Genomic DNA, 13,852 nt, shown 5'->3' with positions numbered 1-13,852 from the left:
CCTAGTGAGCCAACATTGGCAGTAATTGAGGACGGCAGTGTGAGCCTGCTCCTGTTTCATTATTTCTGTTTGTTTACATTTTTTTATAGACAGTATATGCTTATGCTTATATTTCTTGTTTTATTTATCATATTTTTTGTTGTGTATGTTATTTATTTTTCTTAAGTGTATGTGTTCCTCTTGCCTACTGTCTAATAATAGTTAAATACACAAAAAATGTAATGTAAATAATTCGTGAAATATATATTTCACGCAACACAAAGAGTAAGATGTAATATGTAAATCTCTTTTTGAGACAAAGTTGCAAACATGTCAAGGAAACGGATGTTAATTTTTATGAACTTGCTTCATAATATTCATTTCCTGTAATGACTCTGTAATATTACTCTGTAATATTCCCATACATTTCATTGTTTCTTGAATGTAGACAAGGTTTTGTCAAACAATGTAATAAATAGATAAATTATTAATCTCAAAACAGACTCACTGTAATATAAGACTGTTGGTATTGACTTTCATTTAACTCTTTTATTCACTCATGGAAATACAGACCAAACAACTAAATTGCACTAAATTGCAGATTAAAAAACGATTGATTCCCTCTTGTTATAGATTACTTAATTGTGTAAGTGCAGTGAAACTTGATTCTATTCCAAGACTACAAATAAATCATATCACTCTTAGAAACATGTATGTAGTTTTCAGTCATATGAAAGGCTTTGTTACAAGTAAATCAATTAGTGGACACTTGAAAAAATGATTAGATCCTTTTCTTCGTCTTCACAACGATGTCTTCTGTTGGTCGTTACTGTGGGTCAGTGCTCTGCAGCAGCTTTGGCTGAGAAGAAGAAAACACACAGACTTCAGTATTACTTCTTGCAGTCAGGACATCATAGGTGCAAACATTAATTTACATCCAGGTGCTTATGCAAATTGAATATATACTTGATTTGCATAACAGCAGGACAAACTGCTCTCAGTCACCTGTACCAGTTCATAGTTGTGTACTTTGGTAAATCTGATAACTGGGTCAGATGTTATTTGCAAATATACTAATGTTTAATTTAAACTCACTGAATCCAATACCACAACTGATACTGAAGATACCTTAATCCTTGGCAATGCAGGAGCTGCACCAATATCAATAGTCCTGCAAGTGTTCAAGTTTTTTATTTCCCCCATAGAAAACACACAACTCACACCAAAACACCTGTTGCACACAGAGGGTCACCACATTTCACCAAAGACACCAGAGCCACACTGATCAAAACAACAGCTGAGCCCCGGACAGAGAAACCAGACAGTGAATCCACACCACCACAAAGGGAAATGGCAGATATACCTGGACCAGACATGCTCACTGCCTCTCCAGCCACTCAGTCCCTACACACCAGGGACAACGACAGTGTCACATGTTGCCAGTCTAAGGTCAATATTACACAACAACAGCTGACTGTCACATGGGCAGCCGCTCCTGCAAATATATGGAGTGGGAAAATAGCTTTCTTCTTTGTGTTTGTTCCTAGAGTCACTGTCTTTTTGTGCTTATATCTTTGTGAGAACTAACTGGAGGTTTACACTGAGGCTATTTGAGGCCTGACTTATGGGTTGAAGGCTGGGATTATTTAATGTGGAGAAGGCATATGTCTTTGTGGGTTGATCCTGAGGTTAAAGCCAAGGGGAGGTGAGAACACTAACCTGCCACCAGTTTGCTCTTGCGTGACGCCTCAGCAGCGAGTGTTTGGGACACGTTCATGATCCTCTCCTGCTGCTGCAGAGCTGAGTCCAGCTCACTGAAGTCTAATGGGGCCGATGGTTGTATGTTCTGAACACTGTGGAAAGGACACACACACGCGCGCACGCACGCACACACGCACACACACACACACACACACAAAAGTCAGGACTGTAAACCAGCCTGAGTTATGGTACCTTTTAAAATCAATGTAGTGGTAGTTTGAATATAGTAAAATGATCATGTTTCTGACATTATTGTACATTTTATGTTACCACTTAGACATCCAAAACAAACACCTAACCAAAACTAACGTAACCGCAGTATCATCCTAACTCCGGTGTCATCATGTGAGTGTTGTCTACCTGGATTTGGCCAGGAGGTTCTTGATGCGCTCGGCCCGGCGGGAGCGTTCCTTCAGCTCCTCCGGACTCGCAGGCTCGTCAGGGTCCGACTCTACGTACCTCTCTGGGATGGGAACTTTTCGTGGTTTGGACAGCTGCACATTGACAGACAGGTAGTTAGTCTTCAGCCTGTGCGTATTCTCATTTGTCCAGGTCATAGTATCCTAAAGGAGTTTTAAATTAAAAAAAACAACTGGACTTGATTATTTGTCTGGGAAGACGTTTCACCTCTCATCCAAGAGGCTTCATCAGTTCATGTACGCATCTGAACAGGCGTCTGTTTTTTCGATTTAAAACTCCTTTAGGGTAGTTAGTCGTATACTGTAGTCCTGTGGTTTAAGGCCAGCCATGGTGTATTTGATGCTACACCAACACTGGACGTAATTTTGTTTTTTCTCCAGTGGAGAAATACAACAGGTTGCTTGGTAATGTTTTACTCCATTTCCATGTTGACAGTGAAGAAATTGTTCTCAGGTTTTATTATTACATTAATACCTCAGGGCTGAGCTAAAACCTTAGAAAAAAGACCTAGCATGAAATCAAAATTTACTGTATGAACAGTGAAACTCTGTCTTTTTGATAATTTACATGTATAAAGATATTTACATTTACTCATTTGCCAGATGCTTTTATCCAAAGCGACTTACAAGTGAGGGACATCACGAAAGCTTCAGTGCAGCAGGGGACCTTGGTGTAAGCACTAAGTGCTACATCTATTCAATAAGTGCAAGGAGATCAGGTAAAGAAGTGCATACTAAGTGCTAGTTAGGCATTTTAAGGTGTTAGGTGTTGTGAGAGGAGGTGTTCTCAGAAGAGAAGAGTCTTCGACAGAGTCTTGAAGATAGAGAGCGACGCCCCTGCTCTGATAGCGTTGGAACCACAGACCAGATCAGTCTGGTATGAGATTGTCTTATGTGACGACATTCCTTAGAGGAACACGTTGGCCAAGAAGGAGCATAAGGGTGTATGATTGAATTCAAGTAGATGGGTGCAGACCCAGAAGTCACTCTGAAGGCAGCATTAGTGAGACTTGATTCAAGGCTGCCATGGCCACTGTAGGTTGATAAGAGGCACAAAGATAACTATAGAAACTTTCACAGCAAAGTGAGTACAGGCCCTGTCACACAGAGAGAGGGTCTGATGGTTCAAATGCTCTCCTGCTGTTTATTCTCTTTCATGTACTGAATTTTTTTTTATGAGTGGCTTAATATTCTTTACATCCTTTGTTTAATCAGAAGATCTGATCAAATAGGACTGGAAGTGGAGAAAAACATTTACACCTATCCATGCTGTGCGAGATCATGGATGTGTCAAAGAGTAAGTGAGGTGACGGATGTTAAGTGCATATTAAACCTGATGCCTCACAACACTGGAACTGTTAGAGGACCGCCATCTTCCTGTGTCTCTGATCCTGTCACGTCCTCACTGAACGACTGTCTGACATCACCTGCACTTCTGTGTCTCTCAGCCAGGTGTGTGTTTACCTCTCGGCTGATATCCAGGTCGTAGTCGAGAGGCTCGACGTCGACCTCTCGTATGTGTGCGGCCGTCGCCGTCACCTTCACCCACTCATCGGAATGAATCCTGCTTCTCTCTTTCACCTGGCTCCGTCCTTCATCGCTCTGACCCTCCGCCCCCAGTCGCTCCTCCTGCCAATCAAACACCTGGAAAGGGGCAGGAGTCAGGATTACACAGCTGGCCAGATGACAGGCAGATCTGCTGATATCAGTTTTAGATGGGAGTCGTAGAAAACATTAGTGTTACTGGACATGTTTGCATTTTAATATTGACAGATATTTGCTGTGTTTAATGTCGGCTATTAATATAATTAATTATCCAGTTGTATGTGAACAGCATGCCTCCACCATGTCTATCTTATATGTAACATTTAGTATTAGTCAATTATCAGTTATTCAACCGATAGTTAATTCAATTCTTTAAGCAAAAATGCAAAGATTTTGTTGGTTCCAGCTTCTATGACTGTTGATCAGACTAAAAAAAGCAATGTGAGGAAATCATCTTGAGCATTTTTGCTATTTATGATAAATAATCACTAGATGCAGTTCTCCTGTTACTCTTCAATCAAGTGAAAGAAAAGACAAACCCAGGCGCAGCAGTTGCAAGCAGGTCAGAGGAGGTGGGCACAATCTCTTTGTGAATGAAAGCAGTGGGGTTTATGGGGAAATGTTAAAACTAGCATTGACAATATCACTGTTGTAAAATGAGGGGGGGCTTCTTCACCATAGTCCCACTAGTTTACAGGGTGTTTAAATTATTACATTGTTATGTATTGGTGTAACCAGAATTACCATCCCGCAGTTCTATGTCTCCACCAACCAGAAAAGTTGCAGGAAATATGGTCACAATCTCCCCTACCTGAGTTACAGCACTGAGTAATGGCCAGAAGTGTTTTTGCAGAACATTATGATGTCACATTGAACATGCCCGTTGACCTTTTGGATGCGAGTTAAATTGTGTCATAATTAGCCTATGAATTCGTAAGTCATGGCCAAAAACGTCTTTTATGAGGTCACAGTACGTTGACCTTTGACCTCTGACCACCAACTTCTTATCAGTTCATCCTTGAGTTCAAGTTAATGTTTGTGCGAATAGTTCCCTCAAGGCGTTATTGAGAATCACGTTCACGAGAATGGGACAGATGTACTGACACCCCAGACCCAGCTGTCATGTAAATGCCTCATACAGAGATGCTGTGGGCTCGCTGGTTAAATATATAATGTCACTGCAGTGAGCCGTGCCTCAGGTAGAGGGAGACAAATATGAATTTAACATTTCTGAGCAACCAGAAATAATTAGAGCAAGAAGTTTATCCAGGGATTTGAAAGGATGATGTTTAGTATAATCACCTCAGAGGGGACCGGGCAGATGATTAGTCTGCGTTTCTGGAAGCTGTAATTATACACACAGCACATCCTTCTCCCCAGTGAACACCAGCACATTTGCATCTATAAAAATACTTTCAGATTTTCTGACGAGCACCTGAATGTACATATGTGTGTGTGTGTTTGTGTGTGTTGGTGTGTGTGGTGAGGGGTACTTGTGAGTATCCATCCAAGGAGCATCAAAGCCATGCATGCATCCTTCCCACTCCAGTAGCCTGCAGCAGGGTCTGATCTGTTGGTGTGTTCACATGCTCTGAGAAACACTGCATCCCCATGCCTTGTTGTGCTCAGGAGAATCAAATCCACACACACACACACACACACACACACACACACACACACACACATACAAGAAAAAACAAAAGGACAGAGAGAAAGAACCCCATGCAGACACAGACTCATCAAACCCCCCACCAGATTAGGAAGAACACAGCCAAGAGGAGGTTCAGAAGCAAGAAACTCTTTATTGTCGAGTGCAAATCTCTACATGATAGAAAAGAAAAAAGGGAAAGAGTTGTGCGTTGCTTCTCAGTTACACAGAATTAGGTGGTTATTAGCTGTTCATTTCTCTACTATAGTTCTCTACTGTAATTCTACTCTTCAGCTGAGCAACCTCCTACAACTAGTTTTCTCTCCGTGATCTGATTCACTGTACGTAGCTGTGGAAGGATAAAAGCAATACGGCGGAAAAGCTCCCCACATTAATACTATTCAGGAAAACAAGGAGCAGACAGCGGAGCCATGCTGGACAAAGCTGGAGTTCGACACGGACACAGATTTGAAAAAGGATTTTCTACATGTATGTTGCCGCAAAGATTATTCCATTTGTCTATTATTTAACAGTTTTGATGATTGTTTACATAATTTATTGAGCAAATTGTGAAGTGAACACATCTGGATAAAATAATGAATTTGGCCTCTATGAAACTGTTAAAGGTCCCATATAGTATAAAGGTAGATGTCCATGTGTCGATTGATTATAAAGCAGGTCTAGGTTCTATATTAATACTGTGAAAGTATCAAAGCCTCAGTCCACAGGGAAATGCACACAGCCTACTGAGCCTGAAAACGAGTCTAGATTTAGATGGTTTTTGCTTCTTAAAACCACAAATATATCTTCTTATGGATATTTTAAAAAGTGCACAATATGGGACCTTTAAAATTAATTTTCAGTTTTTATTGACAAAAAGATCAATCAAAAAATTTATGAAGATTTTTTTCTTTCATTAACTGTTGCAGCCTCAAATCTGTTGAGCACTAAGCAGTCAAACCTTTCCCATGTCAAAGTTGTCTGCTCCTTGTTCATACTCTCTTTTTTTTTTTTTTATTGCATTTCAGCCCAGTTGCTTGAACCTGTCCTGTATATTTATGATGCATAAAACAGCACAGCATAGGCCACTTAAAAGTACTCAGGTTGGAGTACAGCTTCTATTTCCAACTTTAATTGTGGCAATGTAACTAATATCAACCACTGTAAAACGATAAAAAGAACCTTGTAGTCCGTACAAGAGAAGGCTGTATTAATGAGGATGTTAATTCAAATATAAAATGGTGTAAACATGTTTTATGCTGGTGGAGTTTATTAAATAAAAATATGCTCTGGCGTTTATGGTTATAGTCACTAACTATGTGACAGACTATGTATTGCTCGCTGTTATAAGGAAATACAATATGAATGATTTATGGGAAATGTAGTTTGATTACAGGCAGATCTCACATCAGTCTGGTCATGGAGTGTGTCACCTGTAACACTAATACCAATCTGTAATACTAATACCAATCTGGTAGTTCTTATGTGTCGTGCTATGTTAACAGAAGACTTCGACATTTTGAATGTTACTGTATTACTTTTTTTTCCCCACTCAGGCATGTTAGCATTGTTAGCATTCCTAACTGAAACCAAGGGGCTCAGCTAGCCGTAAGCTAGCTTTAGTTTAAATGTCAAAGACAGTCCTCTCGGGGTTAAAAGCAGCAGTGTCCCCACATCTTCCTGACGTAACAAGACTAAGCAGCCTCAGTGCTAGCTCCTGCATCGTTCCTATGATTCTGTAGTGGAGACGTGTGCTTTAAACAAACTAAAATGCTGATTAAAGGAGGTAAATTTGGGACAAAGGCAAAACGATCATCAGCAAAACAAGGCACTTGGATTTCATCTGAAGAAAAGAAAGCAGGGAGGTGTGATCATGATTTGTGCCACTAGCATTGCCTCTTTCTTCATTTCATCAACCTGAAAACTTTTTTTGTTTCTTTCTCCAACATTTCCCCGCCTCTCCTCTATATGCTCTATATACCAAATCTCTACGAAATATAACTGTACAACTGTATACTGAAAATATCCCTCAGTAAATAAATAAAAGTGTACAAGTACACAGTATGTAGATGTACATAAATGGGCTCTTCTCTCTACTTTCTGGTGATTAAAAACAGAGAAAGGAAGGCAGAGCGACGCCTCCCATTCCCTTCTCTTCTCAATGGACTTACATTCAGAATTGTGTCAGTGAGGTCCCACCAGGGGGCAGTGGTAACAAGGTTCACTTTGACCCCTGAACCTTTAAAAATATAAAATAAACAGGGAGCGACTCTGTCCCAGTCCAAAACTAGCCGAGCATTCCCCTCAATCCCCTGTTCTCATTTCATCTCCCGTTGTTCTTAAAGCGTTAACCAAGCTAGCTAGCCAGCTGTAGCCAGTCCTGCCCTGTGGCTTGTTAGTGCTTGCAGCTAATGTCAACAACCACTGGTTGCACGGCAGAGAGTGCTAGTGTGTTAGCATTCCTGCTAGGGTTATTATGTGGCTGGGGGCTGGAGGGTGGCATAGCAGCAGTGGTGGTGAAGGTGGTGCTCCCTGTGTCTGCTGCTGCTGCGCGGGGGTGGGGGGTAACGTACGGAGGCCGGAGGATCGGAGGTGCTGGAGGGCAGCCTGGAGGAGGAGGAGGAGCGCTGGCTGGTGACGGTGGAGGTGGAGAGGCCCGTGCAGGAGCGCTCCCCCTGGCTGAGGTTCCTCTTGCGCTCGCGGACCAGCGCCTTCTGATGCCGCTTCATTCGCTCCAGCTGCTCCTCCGCGGTCATTCGGCCCCGAGCCTGGCTGCTGGGGAGCTGCAGGGCCTCTGTAGGCGATGACAGACGCTCCAAGGCACTCTTAGGTCTCTCCTGGTGAGACAGGGAGGGAGGAAAGGAGCGGGGAATTGGAATAACGTCAGGGTGGAAATGAGAGAGAGGATGAAAAGATGAAAAGCAGGCGTAAAGTAGAGGAATATGGACAGTGAGATAGTGTGGTGGAAGACGAGTGTAAACAAAAATGAGAGAGCAATAATAAAAGTGACAGATTCAGAACACTGCCATCACTCACAAAGACAACCTGCACATCAAACGCAGCCTGTGCCTCATATTTGTATTGCATATATCAAACAGCACTGCCTGTTTTGTCCATGAATAGACGGCTCATACACATATTTAAGAATGACTTAACTGTATGATTAGATAGGATATTGTCTGTAACACATGAGGATGTTGCCATCAGGGCTGTTGAGAATCTTTCAGTGTGATCAAGAAAGAGCTGAAACCCTAAACTTGTCATTTAAGACAGGACTGAAACTGATTCTCCAAAAAATCCAGTGAAAAAAAACCAACTGAGTTTCTCCACTGGGTCACAGGTATTTACTGTGACACATCCATCCTTCCCGTTTTGACTCACCCTGGATGCGGAGCTCCCGGGGCCTCTCCTTAGGGTGACGTAGGAAGAGATGGAGGTGGACTGGTTCAGAAGAGACGAGGGGCCTGACAGACCAAGTTGAGGCAGGACAGTTTGGTTTCAGTTGCATCGTGAAAAAAGCAGAAAACACTGACAATGACAAAAGAATCTCAAAGGGAAAAAAATATAGAATATGTCCTTTAGGTGAAATAAAAACCTTCTCAGAATGTATCAACACTAATTAACTTAATTGCAAAACATTATCATCTTTACAGATATAGATTCTTTATTTGATAACATAATGTCTCTGAATTAAAAAAAAATTATAATAACGTTCCACATGAGGGAGCATCTCTCTGAAACATCATGCTGCTCTTGTGGGTGATAATAAATTCATTTAGTGAGGGAGAATTTATTAGAGAGGTAAGTACGTTCTAACTGATGAATCCTCTGGTCTGAAGAGATTGGATTTCTAATGAAAATGTGTTTTTGCTCGAACACAAACACACTTGTCCATGAACATTTAGAGTCTTAATGAATTTATTCAAAACTTCCTGAAAGCAAATTTCCTTATAATCCAATCTTTTTACAACGACAGCATGTGAGAAAAATTACAGTTAGAATCAACCACATCCCAATAAACGTAATGTGTAAATTAAAAACTGTATGAAGGGTTGCTACTCATGTATGTATTTATATTTACATTACATCATTTTCTGCCAAGGAATCACTGGCTTTAATAAAAAAAGGTTTGGTCAAGGAAACAGGAAAAAGGGGATAAGTATTAGTATATTTATTTCACATGTTACTGCTCAGGTACCTTTGCCTGGGAAATACTGGTAGTCAACCTCAGACCCGGTGTTGTGGTGACTCATTCCTGGCAGCTCTGGTTCACTCAGGTACGATCGCAAGTCGGCCTGAAACCAGAGAAGGTTAGATTTCTAAAGATAAGTCAGTGTTCTTTGGGTAAAGTAGGAGTTGTAAAAATGCTGAGGAGAAAAATAAAGTCCTTCAGTTAAAGATGGAAACATTAGCATACCTTACAGTCTCCATTGACGACATACTGCCCGCTCTCCCTGTCCCTCTTCCTCTCGTCTGATTGGCGTTTCAGTCCACGCACGGACGTATGGCGAATGACCGAGGCCTCTTTGGGGAGAGGAGGCACCACAGGGGGCGTCTCTTCGTAGTCGTAGAGGCGGGGCAGTGGTGGGCGGGGTGGGGCGCTGTCCTCTGCCTGGACAGAAACCAGGCAAATGGATTAAGTGTTTTAGAAATACAGTAAGTAAAGGTTTCAGATGCACAACCCTTAACTCAATCAAACCAAATATAAAGTAAGCTATGCTGTTTTTTGTTTTTATTCCCAGAAGAAGGGCGACACTCACCCACTTTGGCACGCTGCTGTGAGGCAAAGTATGGGAGAGGATGGTGGGGATGGAGCTGCGAGGAGGAGGCTGGACCTCTGTGCTATGAGAAGGCACTGCCGGGTCCGACACCGAAGGCACTAATTTCCTCTCTGGTGGGACGAGCGTGTGCAAACACAGAGAAATCAGGGTTTCGTTTTTAAATGTAAACAGGGTTTTTAATGTGGATTAACGGTCCGGACTGGAAGAAATTTCTGAACATAATTACATTCTGAGAAGAGAGTAGAAACAGATGCAGATTTCTAATCTAAGATAATAAATGCAGTGTAACCACAGACAATACAAAACTGTTAACTGTTAATTTTGTGCAGAGAGTTTCAAACATTATGAGAATCGCTATGAGAATGTACATTCAGTGATGTGACAGCTCTGGTAATTACTTATTTAGATGCATGGATGATGTCTGGAATGAAGATTAATACCAACATCAATAAATCAGGACATTTATTGCATCTTAAAAACTCTCTTTCTATCTTTTTCTATTTGTTTTCAACTGTAAATCAATCGTGCCGTCTTCCTATAAAACACTGCTGGGCTGCTGCGCTCTTCCCACCTGGGTTCTGCACAGAGTCAATGGTGATCTTGTAGTTGGCTTTGCTGGAGCTCAGTCCCGCCATCACATCTTCGATCCTCCACAGCTCACGCTTCATCTCAGATTTCTCTTGCTACAGTTGGACACAAAATGGATGCAAACATTCAAACCTTATTTGCAGCTTTCACTTTTGGCTGTGATCAACTTCCTTCTCAATGTCACACGTTTGATAATTCATCTTCTTAAGAAAGGATGTGGCAGATAAAGACTGTAAGATTTCAAAACTTAAGGAGAAACAAAACACAGACTGTGACAGATACTGTGCACAAAACATAGAGCAGCATAGAGACTGCTCTGAGCCACACACTCAGGTCTCACCAGAGGGGTGGAGCTGTGGCTCATGTGTGTGTGCAGCGCCATCCTCAGCTGCTCTACTGATCTCTCCAGCTTGCTGTACTCCTCCCAGGCTTGTGCCATCTCCTGCACCACACACACACACACACACACAGTCTTAGGTTACATGTACACAGGAGTGTTAAGGTACACAGTCTGCAACACACATGATGTGATTATATGGTTCTCTATATGTACACACACACCCAGTCACACACATATAATGGCATTCATTCAAACACACACACACACACACACACACACACTCTCACACACCTGATAAAACATGCTGATACTGGGTCTATCTATACGAGGACTAGACGATATTCAATATTATTTTGTTTTTATTTGTAAACAGCAATTTTCACATTATATGAGATTTTGCATTCATCTGCCATAGTGTGATATTTACAAGTGACACTGTATATATTCATCCTGGAAGAATATCATAAAAAAGATTTGACAGATTTCTCCAAACTCTGCGTGCAGCAAAATAACATGTACAGACACACTGTCTTTTAAAAATACACGCAGGCATACGGACCGTGGAGAGGCGTGATATTTGGGCTCTGATGGCGACCAGATCCTCCTGCAGCAGCCTCTGCTGATAGGCGATCTTGTGAGCGTGGGCCGGCTGCTCCTGGAACTGCTCCATCTGCTGGTGGGACACGTCCAGGACGCTCTCCAGTTTGTCCTGAAGAGGGTGAGGAGGTCAACCAGAGACACTCAGAACTACTTCACTGACAGGACGGTGCTGTAGAAAGTGACTGCTCAGCAGGTAGCAGGTTTCCCAAACTGCCTCTAGAGGGCAGCATGTCTCTACAGGTAATCATGAGTCATGGTCTTTAGCATCCTCTTACTCACCTCCAGAGCTGCATATGATTAGTCCAGGCCTCGTAGTATAATATGCTATATTGTAATTAAATTTTTTTGGTGTGTTCAACATCCCAGGTGTAAACCTAGTGCCTTCAGTTGGGGTTGCGTGTGTTTCTGGTCAGAGGTCTACTGTCTTCAGAGTGTGAGACATCAGTATCTTTGCCTCTCCTTCAATAGGATTTCCTCTGTATGACTGTGAATGTTAAATCTAGAGAGAAACTCACTTTGACAGTGAAATCTGATGTTTACTTTGATAACTGAATCACCCTCTATTACCAGACTCCACTGTAGCTCAGCAAAATAAGCATTGTCCCTGAATGTGGCACCATCATGTAATATTTCTTCTAATTTCCCAGCGTTTGACTCATCACTGTTGACTCATGCGACCGACCGAGCTCAGCTGGTAGAATGAAGCGCTTTGATTGACTGACAGCCAACATACAGTAACCGGCAGGGTGGTGTACCTTGTCCTCCTTCAGGGAGCTGATCCTCGCCTCCAGATCCTTCAGGATCTTGTCCTGCTCACATAACCGACTCAGCTTCACCTGTGGGGGGAGACACAGAGCTGAGCGGGTAGGCAGAGAGAGAAAGAGGGAGGGGCATTGAAAGAATTGTACGCTCTCTCAAATAAAACGCCTCTCAAGTGTGTGTGTGTGTGTGTGTGTGTGTGTGTGTGTTTTGACCTCTGATAATTAAGTGGCTCATTTACTTAATTACAACTTCCCCTTGTCTCTGCAGCTGTAGATAAGTGTGCATGTGCACCTCTTTGTGTATGCAGGTGTGTGACTGTGCGAGCATGTATAGTGACGTGTGTGTACATCTGTTTATGTGAATGTCTACACATCTCTTCCTCTTTTACTGTTTGAGTGCAGGCATGCAAGTTTGCAACACTTAATATTCATGGCTTCCCGGCTCCCCTGGACTCATCCGGGTGTAATTACTGTGAGTGAGCCCATTAGACAAAGTGGGTGCGACCCACCTGACACTTTCAATTACAGTGTCAGGGAGGCTCTGAGCCTTGTTAATTAATCCCAGATTAAACTCAGCAAACTTCAAGGCAAAGGTTGGATCACTCACTATCGTCCTGCGGTAAAACACAACAGTCGTGTAAGTTGTAAGTGAACAGTTTGGTGTGAACAAAGCGCTTACCCACACAAATTCTTACTCTCGATGCTAGTTTTATATTCCATCAAATAAATTATTCATCCTGTTGTCGTCTCCACGGTGATGTTGTTGTTGGATCACATCAAATATTCATCGCAGACAACGCGCTCATAAATTGTTTAAACAGTTGTGTATGAAGCTCAGTCTGAGACATACTTTTGTAAGACTGTTTGAGAAGCTGCAGGGGAATTGTTTGGATTATCAAGCTGAACGAGTTGTGGCATCTATAGACTCACTCTCTCTCTGTGCTGTTTTCCCCTCAAAGCTAAAAGCTCAACACATTCTCCCACACTTTCATCACAACATCCATATTTTGTTTAGCCTTAATTACCCTCACTTGTTTCCCAAACGAACCATGGCAGTCAGCTCTGCTACCCTAAACAATCTCGATTTTATATTCACTTGTCTGGAGAGGAACAAAACAGAACAGCTCTAAATTAGTTATTTTAAAGTTCCTCTCCAGACATGTTTTAAATTCTGTAAAAATCCTCTGCTATGATTCATATGTTGTTTAATGTGGTTCCCCACATAAAAAGTGAAAACTGGGGCTGGAAGCTCATCTCCTCTTACTTCCTGATTGAGAAATCTGGATCAGGCCTTGAGCCCCGCCCACCACCTGCTGGCTCCAGGTGGACAGGTGAAAGAACAGAGAGCATCAAGATGGTTAGAGGAGGAAACATCAGAGAGACTCAGCCACATGTTTGAGCCTCAGTCAGACCCAGACTCAGAGGAGGAG

At 42.2% G+C, this 13,852-nt stretch overlaps 1 protein-coding gene across 11 annotated transcripts in view; it reads right to left on the bottom strand.

The window, feature by feature from the left end:
* LOC111650336 (pleckstrin homology domain-containing family A member 7-like) overlaps positions 1 to 13,852 on the bottom strand; it is a 162,730-nt gene that overhangs the window by 1,745 nt on the left and 147,133 nt on the right. For 8 of the 11 annotated variants that reach the window (XM_023400209.2, XM_023400206.2, XM_023400211.2 and 5 more), the window contains 14 exons: positions 12,417 to 12,497; positions 11,621 to 11,770; positions 11,062 to 11,163; positions 10,705 to 10,816; positions 10,113 to 10,243; positions 9,770 to 9,964; positions 9,551 to 9,647; positions 8,734 to 8,816; positions 7,926 to 8,189; positions 3,624 to 3,803; positions 2,101 to 2,234; positions 1,699 to 1,832; positions 1,343 to 1,383; positions 514 to 838 (listed from right to left, as the gene is read on the bottom strand). In XM_023400209.2, coding sequence (XP_023255977.1) covers positions 1,358 to 1,383; positions 1,699 to 1,832; positions 2,101 to 2,234; positions 3,624 to 3,803; positions 7,926 to 8,189; positions 8,734 to 8,816; positions 9,551 to 9,647; positions 9,770 to 9,964; positions 10,113 to 10,243; positions 10,705 to 10,816; positions 11,062 to 11,163; positions 11,621 to 11,770; positions 12,417 to 12,497 — 1,689 coding nt within the window. In that variant the 3' untranslated portion in view covers positions 514 to 838; positions 1,343 to 1,357. Of the gene's footprint in view, positions 1 to 513; positions 839 to 1,342; positions 1,384 to 1,698; positions 1,833 to 2,100; positions 2,235 to 3,623; positions 3,804 to 7,925; positions 8,190 to 8,733; positions 8,817 to 9,550; positions 9,648 to 9,769; positions 9,965 to 10,112; positions 10,244 to 10,704; positions 10,817 to 11,061; positions 11,164 to 11,620; positions 11,771 to 12,416; positions 12,498 to 13,852 lie in introns of those variants that run through there. The other 3 variants (XM_087172341.1, XM_023400207.2, XM_023400208.2) reach the window with 3 other exon arrangements.

Source organism: Seriola lalandi, unplaced genomic scaffold, assembly GCF_002814215.2.
Source record: "Seriola lalandi dorsalis isolate HSWRI2012SDOR001 ecotype SW California unplaced genomic scaffold, Sedor1 jcf7180002052274, whole genome shotgun sequence".
NCBI lineage: Eukaryota > Metazoa > Chordata > Actinopteri > Carangiformes > Carangidae > Seriola > Seriola lalandi.
This window is presented reverse-complemented; position numbering and strand designations above follow the sequence as displayed.